Here is a 26,977-nt window from a genome sequence, read left to right on the forward strand (position 1 = left end):
TGACACGGAAAGGCATCACATGACCTGAAATGCCATCACATGACCTTACCTAAAAAACAGCGGCCCTAAACGTGACCAAAGAACAACACAATCTCGAGATATATTTTCATTTCATTTTATTTATCATATATGAGAAACATGAGTCTATAAATAGTTTACTATCTACAGTAATTTATTATATCACAAGTTCTAATGTGCAGAATTAGATGCACTAAATGTTTCATTATTACATCTTCAATATCATCATTTAACATTTATTTAATACATGTAGTACATTAATTTCATTTTGTCATAAAAAGTGCATTTCATGACAATTCACTAAATTTTTTCTTAACATAAACATTTATCTTTATGTTTCCTTGTACATTTATTTAACTTCCAGAGAAAAGACAGTCATTGTTTTCTGTAAATGTAGAGCATGGCCAACTTGCTCATCACTGAATTTTGAATATGCTCTATTGGCTGCTACATTTCATTATTTAATAATAAAAGAAAATAATTCCAAATTTAAAATTTATGACATTTTTCCATGGTATTATATGATTAATTTCATTAGATAAATTTTGTCATTATTTGTTTGTTTGTTTGTTTTGGGTTTTACGTCACATCGACACAGTATAGGTCATATCGCGACGTTCCATCTTTACTGGTGGAGGAAGACCTCAGGTGCCCTTCCGTGCATTATTTCAGGCACGAACGGGCACCTGAGTAGAACCACCGACGTTCCGTAAGCTAGCTGGATAGCTTCCTCACATGAAACGACCTTAACCACTCGGCCACGGACGCCCCTAATTTTGTCATTAAGTCATTTTATTTTGTGCAAAATATTTTCAGTGAACTATTCCTTCATTTATATATCTTGGACATATTATTATACACTCAATCTTTGTACAAAAATGTATGCAAATGTTCATAATTTCTTTGGGATTTATACTTTATAATTATTATTTTAATTTCTTTGTACTAGTATTTGACATAACTGAGTAACCTCCCTTTAAACTGTACATTATCTTCATCTCAATAGCAATCATAATTTTGTCGCAATATACTTAAAGTACATGTACACAATATTTACCTTAAAATTTTATTATGCGAAGTTAACAATACTCAGTTTTATAAAATTTCAAATATATAATACACTTAAACAGAAAAAATAACAAACAAAGTTAGACAACCCATTCTCTACTCAAAATGTTTGGTCAGAGTTATTGAACTTTCTGACAACTTGAAAAAAGAAACATCGATAACGTGTCCTGTTTAAAATGTTAGGAAAGATATTCTGTGGGTTAGCAAAAGAAACACTGAATATTCCATTTAGTTTGCTACAAATATTCAGTAGAATTAAATGATGTTATTTAATGGCACGCAAATATGAAGATATTAATAAATCAAAATTGTTAAAAAAATAGCATATCCATACAAAAAAAATTACCAATGAATTATTTAATTATAAATGTTAAAATTCAATACAATTGTAAAAATTACCCTGTATTGGTAAAATTTATCAAACATGCATGATGTAAAACAAAAAGCAATATTTCATTAATAAAATTGTAAATAAAAATGTTTTCTCATTGTTTGTTGTATGCTAAAAATGAGGCAAAAAATCCAAAATTCAAGATCACTCACAATTTACTAGTTGAAACAGCTTTCAGATGTAAATGTATGTAATTAGATCATTTATTTTTAGCAGCTTATCAGTAAATACTGTTGAAGCCACGGATTTATTAAGCTAATCCGTGGTTGAAGCTAATCAAAATAAATGGCTTGAAGGGGGTGTGGCTAATATATGTTTTTATCAAATATGTATGTAATTAGGTCAGTTATTTTTAGTAACACATCGTCCAAGACTAAATATTAGGCAAACAAAATGAACAGTCGAATATGTTTTTACCATGTGAGAAAATAATCATGTGACTGGGAAAAAAGATTTTTTTAACAAAAGAAGAGAAGAAAAAGAAATATTGAAAATATATTTTATAAAACCCAACCTTAAAAAATATTTTCTCCATGATTGTTGAAATGATGTACATAATTTATGATGCTCAAAATTATATACATCAAAAAGGTACATAATGATGTACAAAATAATGATACCCAAAATCAAAGGGTACATTATGAGCTTTAAACTTATTTTTGACATTGTAATTACAGGAATCTTCAATATTAGGAAATGAATGCTTATTATTTTACTTTATGTACAGTGCATTGATGAAGAGCAAGATGGATTCAAAACTGGTATTATATTTCATTAAAATATTGTTCATATTAATCCAGTGATGATGTGTGGTTTCTTTGTATTCTTCCTTCGCAACCAGTGTGTATAAAATATAAAACATACACTTAAAATTTTTTATCTAAGAAATGGAACAAAGATGAGATTTTTTTTTTAACTCAGACCAAAATCATGATTAAATATATCCTAAAGGGTCTGGTAAGAAAAAAGAAAATACATAGCACTAGGAGTGCAACTTGTATACCCATCTGTTTTGGAAGTGAATGGGTTGAATCAAGCACAGGCTTTTTGTACGAAAATGTTTTTTTTCCTATATACAAAAATGAATGTAAAATGAAATAATTAGTATCCCTGATTACAAGGTTAAAATAGTCATGAACCTTAAAAATACACCTCTTTTGCATAGATTACAGTATTGTACATAGGCCAAAAACAAAACAATTTCTGTTTCCTGTTGCTTTTTTAGACCTGACTCACAATCTCAAATGTTCTTCAATCCTAAACTTTCTTTGCATGTAAAAGAACTTTAGTAAGATATAAACAAATTGTACCAATCTTTGCTCATTCAATAAATTACAATAGTCAATTATCATAACTTTTGTATTCAAAGAATTTTCAATTAAAATCCTAAACAACTGTATTTGATTTCAAATAAACCCCTCTCAACCCTCAACATATCTCCCCCCCCCTGCCCCCCCTTAAAAACCCAGACAAATTTGTATCTATTCTGGCCTTATATAATTAAGCACGACCCCACCCCCAACTCTTCCCAAACCCCCATAAAAAATTTATACAAAAATTAAACAACCATAAGCACTTTATTATTACCATTTAAATGAAAAAAAAAAAACAAAAAACAATTCTTTTTACAAATTTAAACATAATTGTTTGAGATGCAAAAGGCAAAACTGTGTGGTAAATACTTGTGTATAGGACACATCTGTGTATACATGTAATACTCATTCCCAAATTTTTGTTATAAAAAAACAACAACAACAAATATGGGACTTCCAATTTTCATGACATAATTATTAATATTGGCCTTTGATACCCTATCAGTGTACAAAGTTTGCATTCTCCTTCGAACATAATATCCATGTTACAATCAAAATCATAACAACAAAATAAATAACTAAAATAAATAAGTTATTAACAAAATCACTAACTAAAAGATCCTTAACAAAAATATACAGATTATTTCCTGCCCTTTGTCATACTATTCCTGCAAGTTCAATAAAAGTTAATTTTTATTGAATTTACCCATAATGCAAAAATTTCGAAATAAAGTAATTTCATAACAAATAATCTCCGGGACAGACACCTTATTTCCGGGACTTTCCCGGACATCCGGGACGTTATGACATGTATGTAAGCTTGATTTCATCTCATCATCAAAGCATTATTGCCAAGATTGCTATATTGCTTAGTGTTCTCAACATAAAATAACCCCTTCAAATTTACTGAAAATATCTTTTTCACAAGTAAGTCATTTTTGTATTTTTTCTTAATTGTTGGTTTTCATTATTGCCTTTACCCTCCTCTGACGAATAACTATTACTATCAGACAGAGATGACTCTTCATCATTCGACTCATCAGCAGACGTTGATGAAAATTTTCGAGATTTTACATATCCTTGATTGTAATTATCCACTTTGGGGTCTTTTCTGGTCCTTTGGCGTAGTTTTCTTCTAGGCCTCTTCACAGGAGAGATTCTAGAGTCATTGGATGTTGTTGATTGGTTCATTTGATTTTGATAACCATATTTTTTCTCCTCTCTCCTGAAGAGCTGGTCATGTGACTGTTTCTGATCATTTGATTGGTCAGAAGTATGTGAGGAAGACATGTCATTCAAAAAGTCAAAGGCAGCCATTGCCTGAATTTCAGGGCCATCGTATCTCACAAACTGATTCTTACCAAAATCAAGGGGAGGTCTGGCTGGTATGTGTGACTTGTTAGCCAAATTTTGACCTGAAAAATCGAGAAATAAAAGCAAATTAAACAACAATGTCTCTCTGTTAATTAATGGTAAATAAGTAATACTCATGCACAATGAAAGATACAAGATACATTTTTTAAAGTGTCCCGGAAATCAGTCTGGAAATTATGGCATGTAAATAACTATGTACATTACGCTGTCCACTCCGATATTATCTCAAATATCTCACAAATATCGTACAAAAAACCGAGTCCTATATTTAACTTCTCCACCAATCAGATGATGCGAATTACACTGTCCACTCTTGATATCACAAATATCACATAAAAAACCAAAAATTCTATATTAACCTTTTCCACCAAGCAGACGATGACACATTACACTGTCAACTCCGATATTATCATCCAAACTGTCCTGACTACCGCCGTATAACATCATCTTCTCAAACATGTCCGTCTGCTTCTAAAAATATGAAAAGTAAAAAAAGAGGTAATCATTCACACTTGGACATAAATTTGTTTAATGAATTATTGCCTCTGAACTTCAAATCTTGCTTATAACAGTGAAGAGAAGACCGTTCTATAGGAAGGATCACAGGCCATACAATTGAATTCTTTGCTTTATGGTTTTACGTTATTGCCTAGGAATGCAGATGCTAATTATATATATCAAACAGGGCTGCGTTTCATGGAGAGTCCTAAGTCCTAAGTTTGTCTTAAGTCAAAAATTGTGACAATTTTGCGTTTCAAAGAAAGTCTTAAAAAAGGTCCTAACTTAGGACTCCTATATTTATGACCAAAAACAGTCCTAAGTCTAGGAGTGTTGTAAAGGTATCTTAAGACTGTCCTAAGTCAAAACCACTCCAAAATCAAACAACTTTTTGTTGAATTTTGTTTTGAAAACTATCTAGAATGATAGATAATAGTCTAACTAAGAAAATAAATCCGAACACCAATATCTTTAATTCAGTCATTAACGCTGTAAAGACGTTTAAAGAGTTGCTTACATGACGTCACAATTTAGCGCCAAATATCGCGTGCAAAACAAGACGCATCTATAAATAATATTACTGCGCGATGTACAATTGCGTAAATATTTTTTACTATGAAATTAAATAAAACGGTTATTTTATCGTTTTTCGTGAAATATGGTATATATTTTCACTCAACATGATAAGAGGGAAATACATTACTTTTTATACTTCCTATAATCAATTACATATTCTAACACGACCCGCATTTTTCCCTATTGAACATAGAAGAACCGAAAGTGTGTGTTATTATGCAATAGAGTCACTGTTTGACGCTCTATATTTAGACATGTGACGTAATCATTATACATTGTGACGTAACCACTATAAAATCCGACGCGCTGACAATAAGTACGGAAACAAATCAGGCGCAATTTTGCTTAATAGCAGGTACGGCAGCATTTTTTTGTTTATGTCGTGTTAGAATCGAAATAATATATCCAAATCGGTGATTTTATCGCTGGATAACATCACTGTTTGTCGTTCGGATGCGCATCATTATATCACTCGGGCTACGCCCTCGTGATATAATTCCTCGCATCCGAACTCCAAACAGTGATGTTATTGAGCGATAAAATCACAGTTTGGGATATATTATTTCTTAAGTAAATCCAATCCGGGATTATGCGCGTGCCATTGTATTTTGTAACTTTTTTCAGGAGAGCGAATTGGTCATAAGTCTTAAGTTTAAGACAAAAGATAGGACAGTTACTTGAAAAGGTATTAAGTGCAAAAACTTTTTCTCCTAAAGTTGGTCATAAGTCCTAGGATTTAGGATTAACTTAAGACTCTCCATGAAACGCAGCCCAGAAGTACAAAAACAAAATGATTATAGCCGCAAACTCTATTACCCTGCAAAGTCATTATTATTTGTGGTGTACTACTTTTCCTAGTTTTCGTGGATAGGTCTTTCCACAAATTCAATATCTCATGAACATTTATTTCTTCTGCTGTAAGATTATTTTTTGCATTACATTACTTGCAATGTACTTTTTTATGCAAGAACAGGCAATCCACAAGTTTAAAAACCTACAAAAATGTCGTTTTTCAATTTTGACAAAACCACGAAATTTCATGCCTGCAAAATTTAGTGAATTTACAACTTACTTGTCAAACAAACAAGAAATTCTCAGAAACTTCAAAAATTTAATTATTGTTCTAAGCATGGCTTTCAAATTAATTTTAACTTTAAAATCAAATTACGAATGGCTCTAATGCATGTTAAAACAAAATACAATCAAATCTTAGCAAGAACTTTTCACTTGGATCGAAAAAAAAATACTGAAAGCTAAATCCCTTCTATAGTCAACAATACTTAATAAAACTACATGTATATTCCAAGTATGCAAATGAATTTCAAAATAGTCTTTGCAAACCAAGGAAGCTTTCCATTGGTCTTAAGTCACATTTTTCCCAGAGGTTTTAAGTCACACAAATACCGTAAAATATCACAGAGAAGGCTAGGACTATGAGTTTTAAAAATTAAAACTCTTGGAGCCTGCTTTTTAAGGTTCCTAAGACCTAAAATCTAAATTGCCACATCCAATTTTAAATAAATTTATCTTTTTAGATGGAAAACCATCTTGTAAATACAGAAAAACATACATAAGCAAAGTAAAATGTGAATTTTTCTGTTTATCAAAAATTGTTATTTACCTTGTCATAAATTTTTTCTGTATCATCCAAGTCTTTTTCTGGTGTCATCCTCAAGTCTTCTTTTAGCAGTGGCCTTGACTTTAGCACCTGACTCATTGTAGATTCTAATCTCATTAATTCGGGCATTGTTATATGAATACCAGATTCGCTTCCATCCACCAGTCGGGCCCTTCTTCTTTCCTCTTCTTGCTGCAGACGGCGCGAAATAAAATGATGACTGTCAAAATTTCCTTCTTCATCCAATGAATCTGCTATTATAGAATTTTGCATGGAGTTACGCTTATTTCTGACCGAGGTATTTTCGAAATCCGGTAAATCAATATCCGGTTCTTCCAACAGAGCTTCATCACCACCAATTTCCTCTAACTGGTCAACGTTTTCAGAATAATTATTAATCCAGTCACACGAGGCTCCAGTTTTCGAAAAAGGTGAGCTACCAAGTATGATTTCCCCGCTATATGGCGACAGGAAAAATTCGTCCTCTACCCACTGGTACCCGTCAATGTCCTTATTTCCAATTGCACTTGACTGACCCATGTCTCCTTCGTTGGATTCCGGACCGCTGTCCGAATCCTCGCTGTTCAGACTAGATAAACTTCTGTGCAATTGATTAACAGTTTTTGACAGACTTTCGATCTGTCGAGAAATGCTGTCAAACTCATTCAAGTTTCTCTCCTCTTCACACTTCTTGCAAAACTGGTCACCTTTCTGGCATGTGTGAATGGCACTTTTGTTCTCATGTTTCAAACCAACAGTATCTTTGTTTGTCATCTCACTCTTATCTGATATGCTCCTATTTGATCCAGTGTTACATAGACTATAAAACTGACTGTTGAATTTCTTCTGGTCTTCCCAAATGGGAGGTAACTCTGCTTCAGGTCTCCCCTCAGAAACGAAAGAGTTTGGGCTTAAGTTCTGCCCCTTTGAGGAGATGTTTGAAACAGACATTTTGTTGAGTTCTGTCGGAGTCTGGAATAAAGAAATATCATAATATTGAATATTCTGCTTATTATCAGATCATGTGAAATAAAATCTCAACAATAATAAATTGTAACTCATTTAAATATTAATTACTAGTACATGTAGAAATAAAGATGAAGTGAAATTTTCATAACACATTCAGTTGATCAGGTTTAAAACAGTAATATGAATTTCTCAGGTACTAATTTAACATCCCCGTCTTAGCAAAGATATAGCTCACAACTAAAACCTTGCAAATTATAACAGGAAATAACCATGACATTATAACATAAAATGATTAAATGATAATGGTACATGTATTTATTATTATAGACTTTGAATGTTTGTCCTATGATTCTTCACTCTAAGACTCTTTGTCCTAAGATTCTTTTGTCCTTAATTTCTTTGTCCTAACATTAACCTAATAATTATACTTTGTCCTAACATTCATTATTCTAACATTATTTGTCCTAACATTCTTTGTCCTCACAATGTTTGCCCTAACATTCTTTATCCTAAAATTCTTTGTCCTAAGATTCTTTCTTTGTCCTTACATTTTTCTTTAACCTAACATTCTTTGTCCTAAAATTCTAAACAATCAATTATGTTGGCATAAAATATTTACAGTAAGTATTAGGGACTGTGTAAAAAATGCATGAATTGATAATGTCATAAAACCCTCTATCCTAAAAAATTTAATATGTTAATACCTCCAACCCTTTGGCCTCCTTAAGAGGCGAGGGTGAGTCCAACACATGACCTCTTTGCACCAACAATTCAACAAAACTAGAAAATGTTTCCCCATCTTTTTCTGCACTTTCAACAGTCTTTGAAATCTACAAATAGATAAACAGATATATAAATTAGCATTTATACACTTGATAATTTAAATTGGAACTTATACATTTGACAATTAAAATTGTCATTTAATTTATACACTTAGTAATTTAAATTGGCATTTATTCACTTGGTAATTTAAAATTTCAATTGGCATTTTATAATACATTTGGCAATTTAAATTGGCATTTAATTTATACAATTGGTAATTTAAATTAGCATCTATACACTTAGTAATTTAAATTGGCAGTCATACACTTGATAAATTTAAATTGTCATTTATACACTTGGTTAAGTATTTAAATTTGCTTTATACACTTGCTAATTCAGTTCCATACAAAATATATATTTTATCATGCGACAAGTACCAACCTAGATTGGCCAACACAGCCATGCCATCTGTCAGATCATGATCTGCATTTACTATTCAATAAGTACATACTTTGAAATTTTCTCCTAAAGGTGATGAATGGGTTTGTCCTGATTGAAAAATGGACAAGTCCATTTAAGATACATGTATTTAGCAGAGTAAAAGTTAAACAATCTGCTTTCATTCAATAGTTTACCACTTTGGTATAATGGTATTTCTACAAATGACATCATTATTTCCTCCTTTATTGCTTGAATTCCCTTAAATGAACAATGAACAAGTCCAAATGCAAATAAGTACAAGTCTATTTTAATTTAGAAAGGTAAACTTACAAGAAAATCTTACCTGTTCCATCATATTATGCTTCAGAAGTATCTGCAGACGTTCCTCAACAGCCAGTTCATCTATCACAAGATGTTCAGCACTCTTTGACCTTTGTAACCTTGGCAACAGAACGACCTCAGGCTTATCTCCCCTGGTGAACATATCTGACTCTGAGGATGACCTCTCCAATAATGATTCTATATTTAGACATCCGCCATACAGCTCGTCATAATCGGCTGACTGTTTAGCTTGTTTTTGTTTCTCGTAATCGGCAATCCGCACAGCTCGCACAAGTCCTTGGTTTGATGACCAGTGACGTTTCAGCGTTGTTGTGAACTGGTATTTTACTGATGCATGATGGGAAGTGGAGGTATGTGTCGTCTGCTGTATAGGCTTTTTCACATTTATGGCTGGAAGAGACGAAATGGACGTATTTTCACTCCGAATTCCAACAGAGCTTTCATAACCGTCTTTCTCTTCTGGAATATCTGAGAGAATGTTGTCCTCTGAAATATGAAGGGACGTTAAATCTGAGGCTCGGTCAGATAGGGAGCTATTGCTATCATAACCCTCGGCAAGAATTTCCATTTTGTCAAATGCTGGCGGGAAGTAATTCAATTGATTAAATTCTTCAACAAGTTTTGTTGTCATGGTGTTTTGTTGCACAGGCAACTGATTGCTATTGTTATTTATTATGAACTTTTGAGTATTTATCACATTTGATGGCATTGTTACAACTGGCGATGATTTTACGGAGACAGAAGAACTTTCAACAACACGTGACTGTACTGTCACTTGTTCACTAACCTCTTTTACACACTTTTTTAACTTTGGCTGAATATTTACTTCAATCTTACTTATAACTTGATCTTTTTTGGCACTTGTTGTTGTTTTAGGTAAGGGTATTGCACTTTTTGGTTTCGTTTGACTTATCAACGGACCTTTCGGTTTCGGAATTTTGCTATTCTGTCCTTCAACCGATTGATTGTCAGAGTATTTATTCGACACTCGTTCAAGAACCGGTTTCGGAGATTTTAAAAGAGACCTTTTTGGGGATACTGGTGGAGTTTTTGTTGGCGATGACTCTGGAGATTTCTGATTCTCAATTTCAAATTTAATTTTCATAGCTTTCACACGCCCTAATGACCCATGACCACTTAGTCGATCTTCACTTGAATATGAGTTTTGTGAACTGAGACTTAAATTTGAATTTCTTGCATCATTGCTGTTTGTAGAACTTTCAAATGCATCTGAGTATTTTTCCAGATTCTCCGGCTGTATATCACTTGACATTGTTGAATATCCATCATCCTTACTCCCTGACCTTTCAACCTTGACCTCATCAAAAGTTGTGTTTGACATCATCTCCGAATGTTCAATTTTGTCATAGTTTTTAATAAGGCATGTTTCAGATTCAGATTTTGAGAAATCTTTAGAACCTGTGTCATGTACATAAGGATAAAAAGTTTTAGAATTAAGAGTGGATAACGCTGCAGTATTAACACAAATTTCAACAGATCTTGGTCTCGGTATTTTTGCGTCTTTTGAGTCCATGCAAACTTTATGTGCAGGTTTACTTGCCACAGGTGGCGGAATTCTGGATGGCTTTTTCATGGCACCGGGTTTAGGTAATTGAGAACTTTTTCCTTTTTTAGTATCCGAAGATGAAGTAGACTTGTCTGTGTTAGAATCTTTATTTGTACTTGACGACTTCGGGGATTCAATGACTTTTGCCTCCCCGGCTTTCACACTTTTTGCTACCATTGATTGTATTTCCTGCTGTTTAACATTTTTCGCGTAAGAAATTTTGTATCGACGCTCTTCGTCTGAAGTATCGGAACTTGACGAAGAGCCATATTCACAATACAAAAATTTCTTTTCTTTTGCCCCTAGAATCAGAGATTTGGGTCGTTTGGCTCGATATCCTGGCATAGATGAACCAGGTATTTCAGATATTGTCAAACTTTGTTGCATCAAACGTTGTTCACACTCTTCTGTATCTTGAACTATATCCGGTTTTCCCGTAAGTCTATTTTTAGCCTCAATTTCTCTCTCTGATGCATTAGAATTACATTGAGAGTTTTGTGATTTTTCTGAACTCTTATTCTGCACTGAGTAATACGGTTCATTTCCACTAACACTGGACGAAACACAACTAACATTAGCACCTAGTTTACTTTCAGTCACTTTCTGAGATGTTGGGGTTGTAGGGTATAAAAAAAATCCTGAACTAAAGTCACTATCAACTGGTGTGTCCCTATTTTCCAGAGTTCGGTCCAACAATTCATCTAATGATATTGTTGATGCAGCGCTAAAATCTGTAGAAATGGGCCGCTTTAAATCAGCCTCTTTAAAGTCACTATCTTCATCACTATAGTCATAAAAATATTTGCCGCGCGTCAACGTACTGCTTTCCATTTGGTCACTGTTCTGATGAACGATATCGGTTCTCGTGACAACCGAAGAAAAACTACTTGGCACTTGGGATACATTTGCATAAACATTTGAAGTTTCATCATTTTTTGGACTTGTTTGACTCAATGTTGTTAAACCCATTATTGGAAAATGTGATTCGGACCGATGGTTAACAGGTTTGTTTCCACGTTCAGGTATTGCTGGTTTTTTATTGCCTTCAGACTTTTTAGCTTCGCTTACTTTTGAAGTTGTAACAGAACTAATTGAGTACACAGTTTTCAGATTAGCACTTGTATTTGGCACAGTTACTGAAGTATTATTTTTATTATTAGCACCAGAAGTTTCAGATTTTTGTACAGTTTTGTCTGTTTTCAATGTTGTGCGAATACCAGAATACCTTAAATTCGGTGACTTGGGTGGAATTAATTTTGCCATCTGCTTATCACTTCCTGTTTTTGATTTATTTCCTGTTGAAACTAAGGGCAATTTCGAAGTTGTCTGTCCACTACCTTTAGAAACCATTGGAATTTTAGAACCTGCTGACTGTGATCTGCCAGAGGTAACCGATGGTGACCTTGACTGGCCTTGACCTCCAGTGGAAACTAAGGACGACCTTGAACTATGAGCAGAAGATACTCTACCTTGTGGAAGTCTCGAGTTTGGATTTGGGGATGGGCTGTTACGCATGGCTGGAGACTGACAGCCCATTCTAATACTATATTCAGCTTTAAGGGAATTTCTTCGCACCTGTAAGTCATCAGTAGTTTTCCCACCAGGTAGGGTTGGAATTTTTGAAGATGACTGAGACATTTGTCCCTGAGATGAATCATTTGTAGTGGAGGGATTTGATTGGTTTAAAGGCACTCTAAATTTCGTAATACATTTCTGATTGGTCGAAGTCTTTTTTGAGCTTTTTTGATTGGCTGCAACAGCCACACCCTGATTTAAACCTGATTGTTCATTGGTCGCTGTATTCTGAATTCCTGAATCATGTGATTTTGACACTGTCTGAGGTGAAATTAAACTCAGTCCTCTTGCGCGACTGAGAGAAGAGGTAGATCTAGTTCGTTGTCGACTTGGTCCACATTTTGGCGTAACTAACGATGATGTTGATGAGCTTCGTTTTGTTTCGCTTTTTCTTTCCACAAAACTTACATGTTTTGACTTTGGACTAGAAGGCGTAGCTGGAAATTCAGTTTGTATTTCTGTACGGCACCGGAATTCACCATGTTCCGGTGACATTTCATAGTCCATATCTGGCGTGGAAGAAATGCTGCCATTAAATGACACAATACTCTGTCTGTCACCTGGCAACCGTTCCTTCAACCATAATGGTGGAGAACTCATCTGAGGAATCCCCGCAACATTGTCAACAGTCTAAAAATAGATATTTTACTATAATAAAATAGTTGCTTAGCAACATGATTTAAAAGTTATTCTTTATATCCTTCTATGTAAGAATGTTAATAATTTGTATACTGGTTATTAAACTAACAAGGAGAGAGAAAAAATACTAATTTATGTAAATCAACTTTTTGTAAAATAATGAATTCACACAAACTATTATCAACTGGACTATCTTTAAATACATGCAAGAATACATTTTTAACCTAAAGATTTCAACCACTTAGCATACATATTCTATTCTAGTAGAATTTAACAGAAAATGATATAAAAATAAAAGTTCTTTGAAAATAAACAAAATAAGAATGTAAAATACCTAGCATACAATCATGGGCTTGTTCAAGAACAGAATTACCATTACAGTGTGAAATACCAATTTTCTATGTCCTATTTTTTCTCCATAAAATCTATTCTAAATTGCTAAATTAAAATTTCAAATTTGGAGCAGTTTTTACATATTGCCATTTCTTTAGTAAAATTAAAGACAGGAAATAGATTTTTAAAATGCTGTATCTATTGCAAAAAGCAAACAAAACACAAACATTTCCATGTTTCCTTATATCAATATACTGTCTGTTATAATACAGCTTCCACTTTTCTAAAGGTTCCAATTAAGAATAAATCTGGAACACCTTTTTCCCAATACCACCAAAATTAAGAAAATCTGCAACACATTTTACATTATAAATATCAAAGTGAAGATTGTTTGCAATGATCTTTTCCCAATTCTGTCAAAATTAAGACAATTTGTGACACAATTTTCCAATTTCAAAAACTATGTAGCAACAAATTTTACTAAGTTTGCATAAATGTTTCCCATTTCCAACAAAATAATGTGATACATTTTCCCCGATTCCAACAAAAGTAAAACTATTTGTAACATATTTTTCCGTAATCTACCACCAAAATTATGATAATTTGCCAAACATTTTTCCAAATTCCAAATGTAGTTGAAGTCTAAAAAGTATGATTCAAAGCCTTTTGATCAAAAACATCATTCTTATCCAGAATTAGATCTATATGATATCTGAACTGAATAATATAAACATAAATTTTGTACAATAAGATATTTTTAGGATTTATTTAATATTTGTAGATGTAATGCCCATTTTAGCATGACAAGGCTCGATATGATTAATATACTATGGGTACCTGTTCACTAAACATGCTATGTAGGGACTCCATACTGCCTTCTATATATACACTGCCATCCTATATATAGAAATAAAATCATTATTTTATAATACAATGTACATGCTAATTAATCATTTAATTCAAAATTGACTTTAAAGCTGCATGCATCGAGATGAGCCAAAATATTTCCCGAGAAAAAAATGTACTAAAATTTTAGAAAAAGTAAAAAAATTATAAAGATTTGTGATAATTTACATGTTATGTGTGAATAATGATTGACTTTTCAGTCTTTATGTCTGAAAGACATAAGAATGACATCTTCAAATTTAGGAAATGAAAGACATATTAAGATTCTTGGTTGCTAGGTAGAAAACTCATTACCTGCGTGTTACCATCAGCCATAAGTTTAATCCGTTGCTGGAAGACTACGCTCAAGTGCTTGTTTTGATACTCAAGGTCCTGAACGCGATCCTGTAACTTCAAACATTCCTCCCGCAACATCTTCTGTGCCAGCAGAGCTTGGACCACCTACAGAAGTTCAATAAATTTCTTGTTATAACTTATGTAGTTGTAAATTTTGATCTTCATCAAGATTTCTTAAAAAACCCATATATTTTTGAGGAGCATATACCTTAACCAATATGGCACTCTTCTCTTTTGAATGTCCAAATAGATTTCCACATCAAAATGTTCCACTTAAATTGACTAAGGGCCATTTTGTTTTGCTATTTTTTTTCTCATATATATAGAGTCATGACCGTTATTTTCACTAATAACGGAATAAATTCTATGGTTCTCTGTAGTTCTGTTAACTATAAGAGTGTGTCATACATAGTAAACTTTGCTCGAACAAACAAAAAGTTATATTATTATTCATAAAGATTTTAGACAAGTTAAATGGCCATATACAAATTGTTGTTTGGAAATATATTGCAAACAACTGTCTATTATACAGCCATATAACCTGTCAGAAATATTTATAACAAATTTATAATGCAGCAAGAGAAAAAAATGAGATTTTTGCATAAATTGACAGCAGCCGTGTATATAAAACTATATATATATAATATATACAATTATCGAATGAAGAGCTATGTTACAAACATGCAGTGTTATAAGGGGGGGATATAAAAACAAAGTTAACCAAACCGATACCATTTGTATATATCCAGGATCGTTCCAATTGACATGTACCTGTTAAATCCTCACTTTTTATCATTTTTACACTAAAATTGCTAAAACTAAGAAAATAAATTGCAGTTACCTGATTAGCTATTTCATCAAGACATTTCTCGTACTGAGCACGTTGCTGTTCATTCTCGAGAACAAGAGAAGAGTTCTCTCCCTCTATCATGCGTAGCCTCTCGAGAAGAAGTTTGTAACGATCTCTGCCATCTGTTTTATGACTCATCTAAAATTTAAAATTTCAAATTAAACATAAATAATAAATTCCTGACATTTACATCAAAGGATTAAAATTTAAAGGAACTCCACTGTGGTCCAAGGGCCTTAAAACATAAAAAATTGAATTTCTCACTAAGATCAGCTGGGGCACTTAAAACAGAAAAATATGCAAAAGATATTTTAAAAAAAATACTCAAAAATAAGTTGAGAATCGTATCATTGTGCTGTTTTTAGTCCAATTTGAGCATAAAGCATTGCAACGCTTTTCAATTTTTCTTTAATTATCCATTATCAATTGTGTCTTTGTGTCTCGCGTGTTTTCGTTGGTTTACAATGACTATGTAAAGATCAAATGCAAACCGCTCCTCAGCCATACAGATGGAGGCAGACCTTAAGTACTCCACTGTCATTTATTTTAGACACAAGCAAGCAAATGAGTAGCACCATTGACCTTCAACATGCCAGCATTATTATCTTCGATCCTGACATGAAACAATCTAAAGCTCTAGAGGGATAAGTAAAATTCAACCAATAGCCATTAAAAGGTAAGTAGATCAAAATCAGAAACAAACAGGACTCAGCCTCAGTGCCTCCTGTACTTAAGAAATGCCTTCAATTACCAGTACAAGGCTGAGTGATAAGTTCCAAGTTTTCTTTTAATTTTATTCTAATCTTTTATTCAAAATAGAAAAATGTACTATCCAGAAAGAATAAAATAACTTCAAAGAAAACATACATAAAACTTGTATAATAAAGAATAATTTATAAAATTCATGTTTGCACATACAGGAAACAAATGAACAGAAAAAGAAGAATGAAAGGAAACTTAAAAGCTGCTTTAATATAATACAGTACATGTACTTATTTTTTTTGTACAAATTTTTTACTTTGCACAAAAGCACTTTAAAGAATATTTTTTCTACAATCTGCTTGTGACGCAAGAGGAAAAAAACCAACTTAATTAATACAGTATCAACACACTGCAGCATAAACATTTGAACAAACATAAAGACTTAATCAACGATAATTATAATCCACAAACTTCAGTAATTCACACAATTTGTATTCCTAATAGAAACACTCTGGCAATCCCAGAAATAAAACCTCCCTTTATGAATGAATTTTCATTAACTATTATTTCCTTATAAATACATTAACATTTTCAGCGCCAATTAACATTTAACTGAATTGCAGCCTTTTGTCATTTTTATTTTCTCGTTAGCATATTTTCAACACAGGAAAACTAATTTCCGCTATTCGTAATTTAACTGCATTATGTAACAAAACAAGTGTACAGTAAACCCTGTTAAAGCAGCCATTTTTGCTTTTTCATTTATATATTATATGGATGCATTATGAACAAAACAAGGGTACAGTTTACCCTGTGTATTAAGACCCATACTGAGAAATAGAGAAAGCGGCCTTTCTTGTTTAATTTCTGTCATGGATGTATTATGTAACAAAACAAGGGTACAGTTAACTTTGTGTATTAAAACCCATACTGAGAAACAGAAAAAGCATTCTTTTTTGTTTAATTCTGTCATATATGGAAACCCTCAAAAACAGTCGGCTTTCGAGTTTAAACATATCTCACAAGGAAGTTTCAATAGGGCACATATATCTTTTTTATTTTTTGACTGCAGACATTTATTATTTAAGACATGGGCTAAGTATTTCAGTATATTTAACTTATTTATTTTTCTTGTCTGTATTTCAGTATTGTTGTCAATATTTCATTAACTTGTATTTCAGTTCTTTTTTTTAACTTTCCTGTATTTTTTTAACTTGCCTGTACTGCAAGCATATAGCAAACTTGTCTGTATTTCAGTGTATATAAGTTGTAAAGCTGTATCTATTTTTCAATTGACTGTTTGACTAACTGACATACTGACCAGCTTATCACTAATTAATTAATTAGTTTCATTTGTTAAATAATTAATTAATTAATTTCAATTTTGTTAATTAATTAATTAACTAACCTGAGATTCAAGTTTTTTGACTTCATTCAGCAGCACCATGTTTTCTCTCTCCAGGTCTGTTATATGACCCTTAAACTTGTCTATATTTGACTGTAAAACAAAACAAAAATAATGTATTACAAATATATACTGTTAATGTCTCAAACTAGACTGATGCTATAAAATTATAGAATATATTACTTTAATTATTGAAATTATTGTTTAAGATAAACAAGAGCTGCCTTGATGACGGAATTTTCAAAATTACAAAGGGGAATAATTCAGTGTGAAACAATGCTAGAGCTATGAATTTTGGTCACTGACCTAATACTTTGCCTTTAAATAAATGTGTGCAGTTTCAAGTAAATGTCATTGCATCATTTGTTTGCAAAACTTAAACCACAAATTTTAATAAGTTCACTAAGAGGGTATATAATTAACTCTCAGTAAGAGTTATTGTCCTTTGGCAGTGCCTGACAATCATGAACTTGGTGATATTTTTAAAACTTCAAGCAAATACATTTATATATTAGTCCATAAATGGGTTATACTTTTGCCAACAAATCCTAAACCAAGCCTTAGTTAATATGCAACATCCTCTTTTCTCTTTGAACAATTCAGCTAAAATTATTGCACTATAAAATTATATACATGTATATTACTTAATCCAGACCATTAAAGGTACCTTTAATCTTCATTTCAATATTCATTTACCCAGAATACATTATAAATTGAGGATTATAATTATATGTTATCATATATACCTCATATGTTGTGGAGAGACTGGATTTTTCTTGCTTCAGTTGGTCAATCTTGCTTTTATACTGAATCATTTCATGTACCATACCTTCCATCCTGAAATATCAAAACAAAATATTGTATAAAAACCATTACCATACCTTTTATAATTAGATATTACTTTATAAAAACCTGTACCATACTTTCCATCATGAAAATATCAAACCACATATAAAACCTGTACCATACTTCACATCATGAAAATATCAAACCACATATAAAACCTGTACCATACTTTCCATCATGAAAATATCAAACCACATATAAAACCTGTACCATACTAATGGATAGTGCCATACTTATCAATCTGAATTTATTTTGTAATCGAATTATAGACAACTTTTGAAAATTTCCAAAAAAACTACATGTATCTAAACAAAGATACTGACATTATTTCCTGTATTTATCCACCATTAATCCAGTAGTTCTACTTTTAACACAATTTAATTGTTTTTGGCCACTCCTTAAATGATTAAACAAAGAAACACATTCCTGCTTTTTAATGGCCATCACCTTCACAGTGTCTACATCCTCAATTCAGAATATATTGCTCATCTTTATGTCTACACTGACCACTACCTGTTGCTTTTATTGCCCACTTTATGGCCAGTAATGAAAAATGTATGGTGTGCTAAAGACATAATGTTGGAAACGAATACCACCAAAAACCTTTCCAGCTACTTAAAACAGAGTTCAGAGTAAGTATTAATGGCTAATATCTGCCAATTGACTCATGAAACATTTATCTTTTAGTTTAGAGCAAAGATAAGGAAAGGGCCTGTCCCTTTGATGTAGAAATATATATAGAGACCCCCTAGAGGTCAAAAAAGTATATACAAAGGTCATCTGATAGTTCTGCACTTGGGGAAAATTTACTTAATTACATACTATTTAGGCATTTTATAGGTTCAAAACACTTGAAATGCTTATCTGTTTAATTACTTAAAATTTCAAATGGTATGTAAAAGCCAAGTCTGTGTGTACCTGAGTTTGGTGCTTGGCTGAAGGTCAATGTAATAAAGCCTACAAACAGCATATAAACTTCCTCCGAAACTTTAATACAATTTAATTGAAACTTACCAAAATGGCATGTGATATGTTGCATGACATCATTGAACTTTGCAATGGACATTAAATCTATAACTTTTACTTTTTTTTAAGTGGGCATGTGAATTTTCTGTTATAATTATAATTGCAATTAATGATGTTAAAACCTGCAGACGAATTTGCATGGCAAGCTTTGATGATTGAAAAAAGAGCCAGTTTGTTGAATATATTTTAATACTAAATAAAAATGTACTACCTATGCAATGCCTCTCTGAGTGCACAAAGGTCAAACAATGGGTCAGATAATCTGAAATGTTTATGAGCAAATTTGCACCGCTTTCCTGTCAGAAATGTTTTTTACTGTTCCAATAATTTACCCATCTTTTCAGTCTCGGGTTTATGAATTATGACAAGGAAGAAGGTAACCAGAAGTTCAACAAGAAAAAAAAATATATAGAAGCCTGACTTATCATACTGAGATCTTTATATACAATAAACATAACTGACTGAATGTTTACCGATTTTGACAGACTGAAAAAAAACTCCGAAAAAAAAGGCATAAATACACGTTTCTTGAGTAACATTACTTTTTCATGAATAATGTAAACACATACATATAAAATAAGTTTTAGAGTTATTTTACAAATTACTGACACAACATAAATTCAGAACATCTCAACATTACTCTGCTTAATATCTTTATAAACTTTTAGATCAAAGTCATAAGGCATTTAGTTAAATTTTAAAGACCACCATTCAACCAAATTCATATTTCTTAAACTGTAATTCCAGGGATATACATAGGTTCTACTGTTTAAAATTACCTCCCCATGTATATATATTTATCTAGAACAGATTACAACTTATGTGTTATGATAAAAAAAAAACCCAACAATGTTTGGATTCATTTGAAGAAAATAGTTCCACCCATGTTAATGTTGCCGGAATTTGCGCACAGTTAGTAGAAATATGTTTACCTTTCACTGGTGCATTTCATTATGCAAATCATAAAAGCTATTTATGACAGAATGTATTCGAAGAATTATTTCTATGATATGGAAGGAAAATAACAACAAACAAAAACATTCTCTGCAGCAGGTAACAGAAAAAAGAATCACAGATACAAATAGAAATTATATATGATATAAGCACACTTGTTGGATAAAGTAATAGATTAGAAATGTTTGTCATAAAGAAAGGTTTTAGAAGGTTGTTGTAACCAGTAGTAACATGTTTGTTTGTTCCATTTTACGCCTTTTTCCAACAGTATTTCAGTCATATAAGCGGGTAGTTTCCTTACCATCGTTCCTGGAGAGTTTCACCAGTAGTAGACTACCTTCCTTCGTGCTAAACTACCAAAGCATCTCCCGGGGATTGAACCCATGCCAGAGAGGTAACTGGATTAGAAGTCATCAACTCTAACCCCTCGACCACGGAGGCAGTCCAGTAGTTACATTAGAAAGAATGATTTATCAATTTAAGTATTGACAACAGAATGATTTTGACCTGGAACTGCGCAACTTTGGGTTTTTCCCATATTATACGGGATACAAAGAAATTTTTACCATAGTAGCTTCACGGTGCACTACCATTTATTATAACAGTTGCACTACTGGTCATTATACATTGACCTAGGTATTGCACTTGTTATCCATATACAATATATTTACAAAATTGTAATTTGTACCCAGGGATCAGGTTGGAAAAACCCACATTTGCTGAGTTTTTGGAGTATCTCTACTTGAAATGAAAGTTGGTTATTGTTGGTATATGTAATATGGATGGCTTCAATTGTTAAGTACTAATTCATGGCCAGATATGGACCAAAGTCAAGGTCATTATGAGTGAGACTTACTAGGAGAAAAAGACCAGACAATTACCAATAAACAAAGAATTTAGTGTTTTTGCTTCTTTTTTTTTTTTTTTAAAGAAATTTTTTGTTTGTTTTTCTTTTTTTAATGAAAAACTTTAAAATAATATCATTTATTATCTCCCTTTTTTAAAACTTTCACAATGTTTCTAACAGCTGTGGTTAATATCTCGTAAAATATAACTGCATCATGCAAATTGCAACAGAATCAGCCTTAAATCATCGTTATCTACAATATTTTCTCTTTTATGCATTCTTTATTAAAAAGAATAATCCTTCAAAAAGCCTATTTTATTGCCTGAATAAACCTTTATTGTCTAATATCGAAAACATCGGGTTATGAAATGAAATTTTTTTTGCTGCATTATCTTCTTGCTTGCAGAAAAACATGTTTATTATTTCATCTTGTTTTGCAGGGACTTTTTTTCCGCAATGAATGATAAAATAATTTTTATCTCTTACCACTTATCATGAATCTTTCTGCAGTTTTTCACTGCCATAAACTTTACAGTGTTCTGATTTAACATGAAAACTAGATTATTGAATGACTAGAATAAAATCTTATCACATGATAAGCAAGTAAGTAAAATTAGTCTTCCATCAACAAATCTATCATTAAACTGATACCAGAAAGATTTCAGGTGAAAAGCAGCCAACATTTTTGTTTGATTTAGGCTTCTGAAGTCAGGTTTGGTTTGTATCAGTTGTATCACATTTAGACTCATGAAGTTTTTTTTATACACAAATGGTGTAACTTTATTTCTTAAACTGAGCTGACAACAGCACTCATTCTGACCAGACTGTGGACCCAATTAAAGGCTGACCAGACTATGGTCTAATATGACCACATGAACGCTGAAAGACAGTGGTCTGATATGATCAAACTGTGGTCCCATATTCAGGCTGACTAGACTGTGGTACAATATGACCAGACTGTGGTCTGATATGATCAGACTGTGGTCCCATATTCAGGCTGACCAGACTGTGGTCCGATATGACCAGACTGTTGTCCAATATGCATGCTGACCAGACTGTGGTATGATATGACTAGACTGTGGTATGATATGACCAGACTGTAATTCGATATGACCAGACTGTAGTGCAATATGACCAGACTGTGGTCTGATATGACCAGACTGTAGTCCAATATGACCATACTGTAGTCAGATATGACCAGACTGTGGTCCGATATGATCAGACTGTGGTCCGATATGACCATAGTTTGGTCTGATATGTAGACTTATCAGACGGTGGTGCAATATGACCAGACTGTGGTCCAATATGACCAGACTGTGGTCCAATATGACCAGACTGTGGTCCGATATGACCAGAGTTTGGTCTGATATGTAGGCTTATCAGACTGTGGTCCAATATGACCAGACTGTGGTCTGATATACAGAAGTTTGGCTCTTATCTGATGGCAAAAGCTAATCTGCTTTCGGTTGCAGCAGGTTAAAAGTTCTAAACAGAAAAATTACATTTCTTCTGTGGGTAAATTACTAAGGTCTAAATCTTTATATTTCATCAATAAGTCAATGCTATTTTCTTTTTTTTTCAATATGAAATTTACGAGTCATTAGATACTAATAACTGACTTGTTTATCAATATAACACCATGTTTTTTTTGCTCCCAGGAACTTTTGATAAAAGGAAAAAAGACATTACATCAGAAATGATATGTGATTGAGAGTGGGGGGGGTAATGTAACTACAAACTTGGATGTTTAAAAGTTCTCCGGCTTCTTGATGTTAATAAAGATAGGGAAGTAAAATAATCATTTAACGATTTCTTTTGATTAGGCTGTCATTGTAATAATGTTTTTTATCAAGTTTCTCGAAACTGAAGTGTTGTTTTATATCATTCATTGGTAAGAAATGTGTAAGAGAGGAAAAAAGATAATTATGAGGATTTGATATGTCCAATGCAATAAGGTTGTATGTCACTGACTTAAATAATGAGCTATTCTAGTTTAGCAAAAAACCCTGTATCAAAGTAAATGGCTTTAAAACCTTGATAACTCAAGTATTACTGCAATCTTAAAGTAAATTTTCAACAAATATTTTAAGGTGGATTGTGGTAAATTCTAATGTATTCTGGTACTATTTGGGTATTATTGCCATTTTCAGACTATGCATATATGCACGTTAATCCTTGTTTCTATGCAAATGTAGGTCGTATTCAATTGGTAGAGTGAAATTATGCACATTACATAATGGTGGCTGCAAAATAATGTCCATAATGTGCATAATAATGTGCTTAAATGAGTTGAATAATGATATATGTTCAAAGTGGCTCGATGTGAGTTTTACCAGTTTTTAGAATCACAGACATATTTATACTAGGTAAAGAACCACAACCACATACCCTATACCAGGCAAAGAAGTCCACAGACGCTTTACAAACCAAAAAAACACAGACCCTATACCAGGCAAAGAACCACATAATTATGCTATACTAGGCAAAGAACCACAGACCCTATACCAGGTAAAGAACAACAGACCCTATACTTAGTCTAGGCAATATCAATAACAATCAAAGGAACGAAGATGCTCTCCTTTATACAATCTCATGTAACTCAAAGTTTAATAATTTTAAAAAACATTTTTTCCAAAAAACCCTTGGCAGATTTAAACTCAAAGAAATTTGGATTAAGTGATTTGAAGTTATCTTTCTCAGTAAATTGAAATGGGCATTGTGCAAAATAAGAGCTATTCTTAATAATATTCTTAATTATTCAGATTCTGTTCCTTTATGTAAAATGAAGGCGTTGCAATGTCCATAAAAAGTAATACATGTTTTTAAAATGCCATCATGTCACAAGTGTCATGTGACTGGGCGGAGCTCTACAAATAATGTCCAATTACTGTCAATTAAGGAATTCTGGGAATTTCAATTATATTGAAAGGATCACATGACTTGACAATCATGAAGAATGGAAACTAATTATATTCCTGTAATTTGTGCATCTTAATGGAATTAGGGTCTGCATAAATAAATAAGGAAGTAACTAAACAAATTCAAACTCCCAATTTGGCGCTAGAATAAAAGCAATCTCCTTGTGTATGAACATTATTTACTTCATTTTTGCACCAACTGGCAACAATGCTGGGTATACTCAGTGGAAACAAATGATTTTTGCAAAGATTGCAAGAATGTATTAATTGTGCAGCACAGAGCAACTGTTAAGGAATTGCCTAAAATAAAACCTGAGGGTAAAGTAAGAAAATTTGGCATATTTTATTCTTTGTTTGAACAATTAAAGAAGCTTTTTTTTGGATATGGTCTGAAGTCAAGGTCATATAACAAATGTGCAAGTTTCTGAGGACGCACGACAGAGTGGTTTATAAGTCAGACTTAAGTAACCTAATGATTGCTAGCCACATCGGTTCAAACCCTGATAAGGGGAATGTCATAGTTTCCTTGAGCAAGAAACATTACACTCATTGCTCAGTACCGGCTGGTTCCAGGAACGGATTTGAAACTGTGTCCATAAGCTTATTATAAGCTTCCTAAGAAAAGTAACACAATCAAATTAATATCAACTCTATAACTGTATAACTGAAAAGTCCAAGTTTAAATAGCCTGGCTTAGACGCAAAGACATTGACCTTGTCTCACCCACTAAGAAGCTAAGAATTAAAATTCACTGAAACTTGTCAGCTGCTTTTACAGCAGTATTGATTGAAAAGTTGTTGCAGTTTGGCATTTAAGAAATCTAAACCACTCAGCCAAAGACTAAACCCCTGTCCACAACATCACCTCCACCTGTTCTTGTCCATGCCCCCTTGCCTTGGTCCCCTTTAGCCACAGATATGTTTTGTACCAATGGGCAGAAACAAAATAAACAAGTCTTGCTGAGGACATAGATGCATTATTATTTAAGTTTCCTTATATTTATCTAAGTTTCTGCTGACCTTTTTTATATTCGGAAAATATCGGAAAAGTATGGAAAGTGCTTTTACTCTATCTCTACGTGACATGAATATTTAAAATATAGATGTTATACAAGATTGGAGTGATACATCAATATGTCAGTGTCCATTAGATGACCATTGGTCAATACAACTGACCGTAATGGTCAATGTAATTACAGTATGACCGTTGCATCTTGACCTTATATAGCACTGCTCTAATTTCCATAGAGACTATTTTCATTATTTTTATGAACCATCAATATAAAACTTCCAGGCCATTGGTTGATTATAAAACTTAATGACTGGTGTAAATTTCTGACATTTTCCAAGGTTTTGAAATTGCAACATTTGTTTGTTACTTTGCCATTAAAATTCTGAAGTAAAATAATGATTTTAATGGTTTTAATGGTGATAATTTGTGGATAATAAGAAGCATGTTATGTAAGTCTGCACTTTGATGAGGCCCAAGATGGAAGATTGTGAAACTAAAAGTGTAAATATTTTTTCAATATAAAGATATTTCCTAAATTATTTGTTTATTTACAATCATTTCGTTCCTGATGAAAAGAATATGCCGGACCAAATGGTGAGAAAACGAAAACAACTCCTTTCCATTAAATGTTTTTCAAATTGGATTAAAAATAATAAAAAGTTTGTACAGTGTATGTATTATGTACTATACATAAACATCATCAAGCAATTTCCAGTTACTTATTAATAATATAGAAATGTTTAATCAACTAAAAAGGGAAGTACAAGCTTAATCCATTAATTCCCTGGACAGTTTTTTTGACCTTATTCAAATATGGTATTTAATTACACATATTACCATATCACCCCAATAACCCCAAAAATATCATATGAACAGCAAAATCACTCAAATCTCTGGACAACTGTTCAATTTATTCATAATAGCCATGAATCAATAGACCATAAAATCAGGCCATATCTGAAAAGTATAAGTTTGTTGTTACAAAGCCCAAACATTTTATCAAAATTAAACTGTATCAGCAACTACATAATACCCGTATTTAATGAAGAATATAGAGGAAGAGTCTAGGTCCAGATTGATGAACTTTTAATAATAGTTCTTCAATTTATTTTCTTTTAAAATTTTTCAGTATTTTAGCATTATGCTAAAATCCTCAGAGACCTTGACAACATGGGCTTATGCTCAAACCTTGAATATCACCTTGACATCATTTGTTGATGATCAAATCTTCATTGACCTTGACAACATGGGATTATGCTAAAATTTTCAGTGAGATTGACAACATCTCATAATGCTCAAATTTTAAGTGACTTTGATAACATGTCATAATACTCAAATTTTAAGTGACATTGACAACATCTGATGATGCTCAAATCCTCAGTAACCTTGACAACAATTGTTGATGTTCAAATCCTCAGTAACCTTGACAACAATTGTTGATGTTCAAATCCTCAGTAACCTTGACAACAATTGTTGATGTTCAAATCCTCAGTAACCTTGACAACAATTGTTGATGTTCAAATTCTCAGTGACCTTGACAACAATTGTTGATGTTCAAATTCTCAGTGACCTTGACAACAATTGTTGATGTTCAAATCCTCAGTAACCTTGACAACAATTGTTGATGTTCAAATCCTCAGTAACCTTGACAACAATTGTTGATGTTCAAATTCTCAGTGACCTTGACAACAA

At 32.5% G+C, this 26,977-nt stretch overlaps 1 protein-coding gene across 6 annotated transcripts in view; it reads right to left on the reverse strand.

Moving 5' to 3' along the window:
* Positions 1-2,022: 2,022 nt before the first annotated feature.
* LOC132729661 (serine-rich adhesin for platelets-like) overlaps positions 2,023-26,977 on the reverse strand; it is a 112,727-nt gene continuing 87,772 nt past the window's right edge. For all 6 annotated transcript variants that reach the window (XM_060715465.1, XM_060715466.1, XM_060715467.1 and 3 more), the window contains 10 exons: positions 18,430-18,520; positions 17,687-17,776; positions 15,568-15,714; positions 14,685-14,831; positions 14,322-14,381; positions 9,372-13,142; positions 8,530-8,655; positions 6,860-7,828; positions 4,524-4,635; positions 2,023-4,205 (listed from right to left, as the gene is read on the reverse strand). In XM_060715465.1, coding sequence (XP_060571448.1) covers positions 3,712-4,205; positions 4,524-4,635; positions 6,860-7,828; positions 8,530-8,655; positions 9,372-13,142; positions 14,322-14,381; positions 14,685-14,831; positions 15,568-15,714; positions 17,687-17,776; positions 18,430-18,520 — 6,007 coding nt within the window. In that variant the 3' untranslated portion in view covers positions 2,023-3,711. The remainder of the gene's footprint in view (positions 4,206-4,523; positions 4,636-6,859; positions 7,829-8,529; positions 8,656-9,371; positions 13,143-14,321; positions 14,382-14,684; positions 14,832-15,567; positions 15,715-17,686; positions 17,777-18,429; positions 18,521-26,977) is intronic.

This window comes from Ruditapes philippinarum, unplaced genomic scaffold, assembly GCF_026571515.1.
Source record: "Ruditapes philippinarum isolate M1 unplaced genomic scaffold, ASM2657151v2 ctg712_1_1_1_1, whole genome shotgun sequence".
Classification (NCBI taxonomy): domain Eukaryota; kingdom Metazoa; phylum Mollusca; class Bivalvia; order Venerida; family Veneridae; genus Ruditapes; species Ruditapes philippinarum.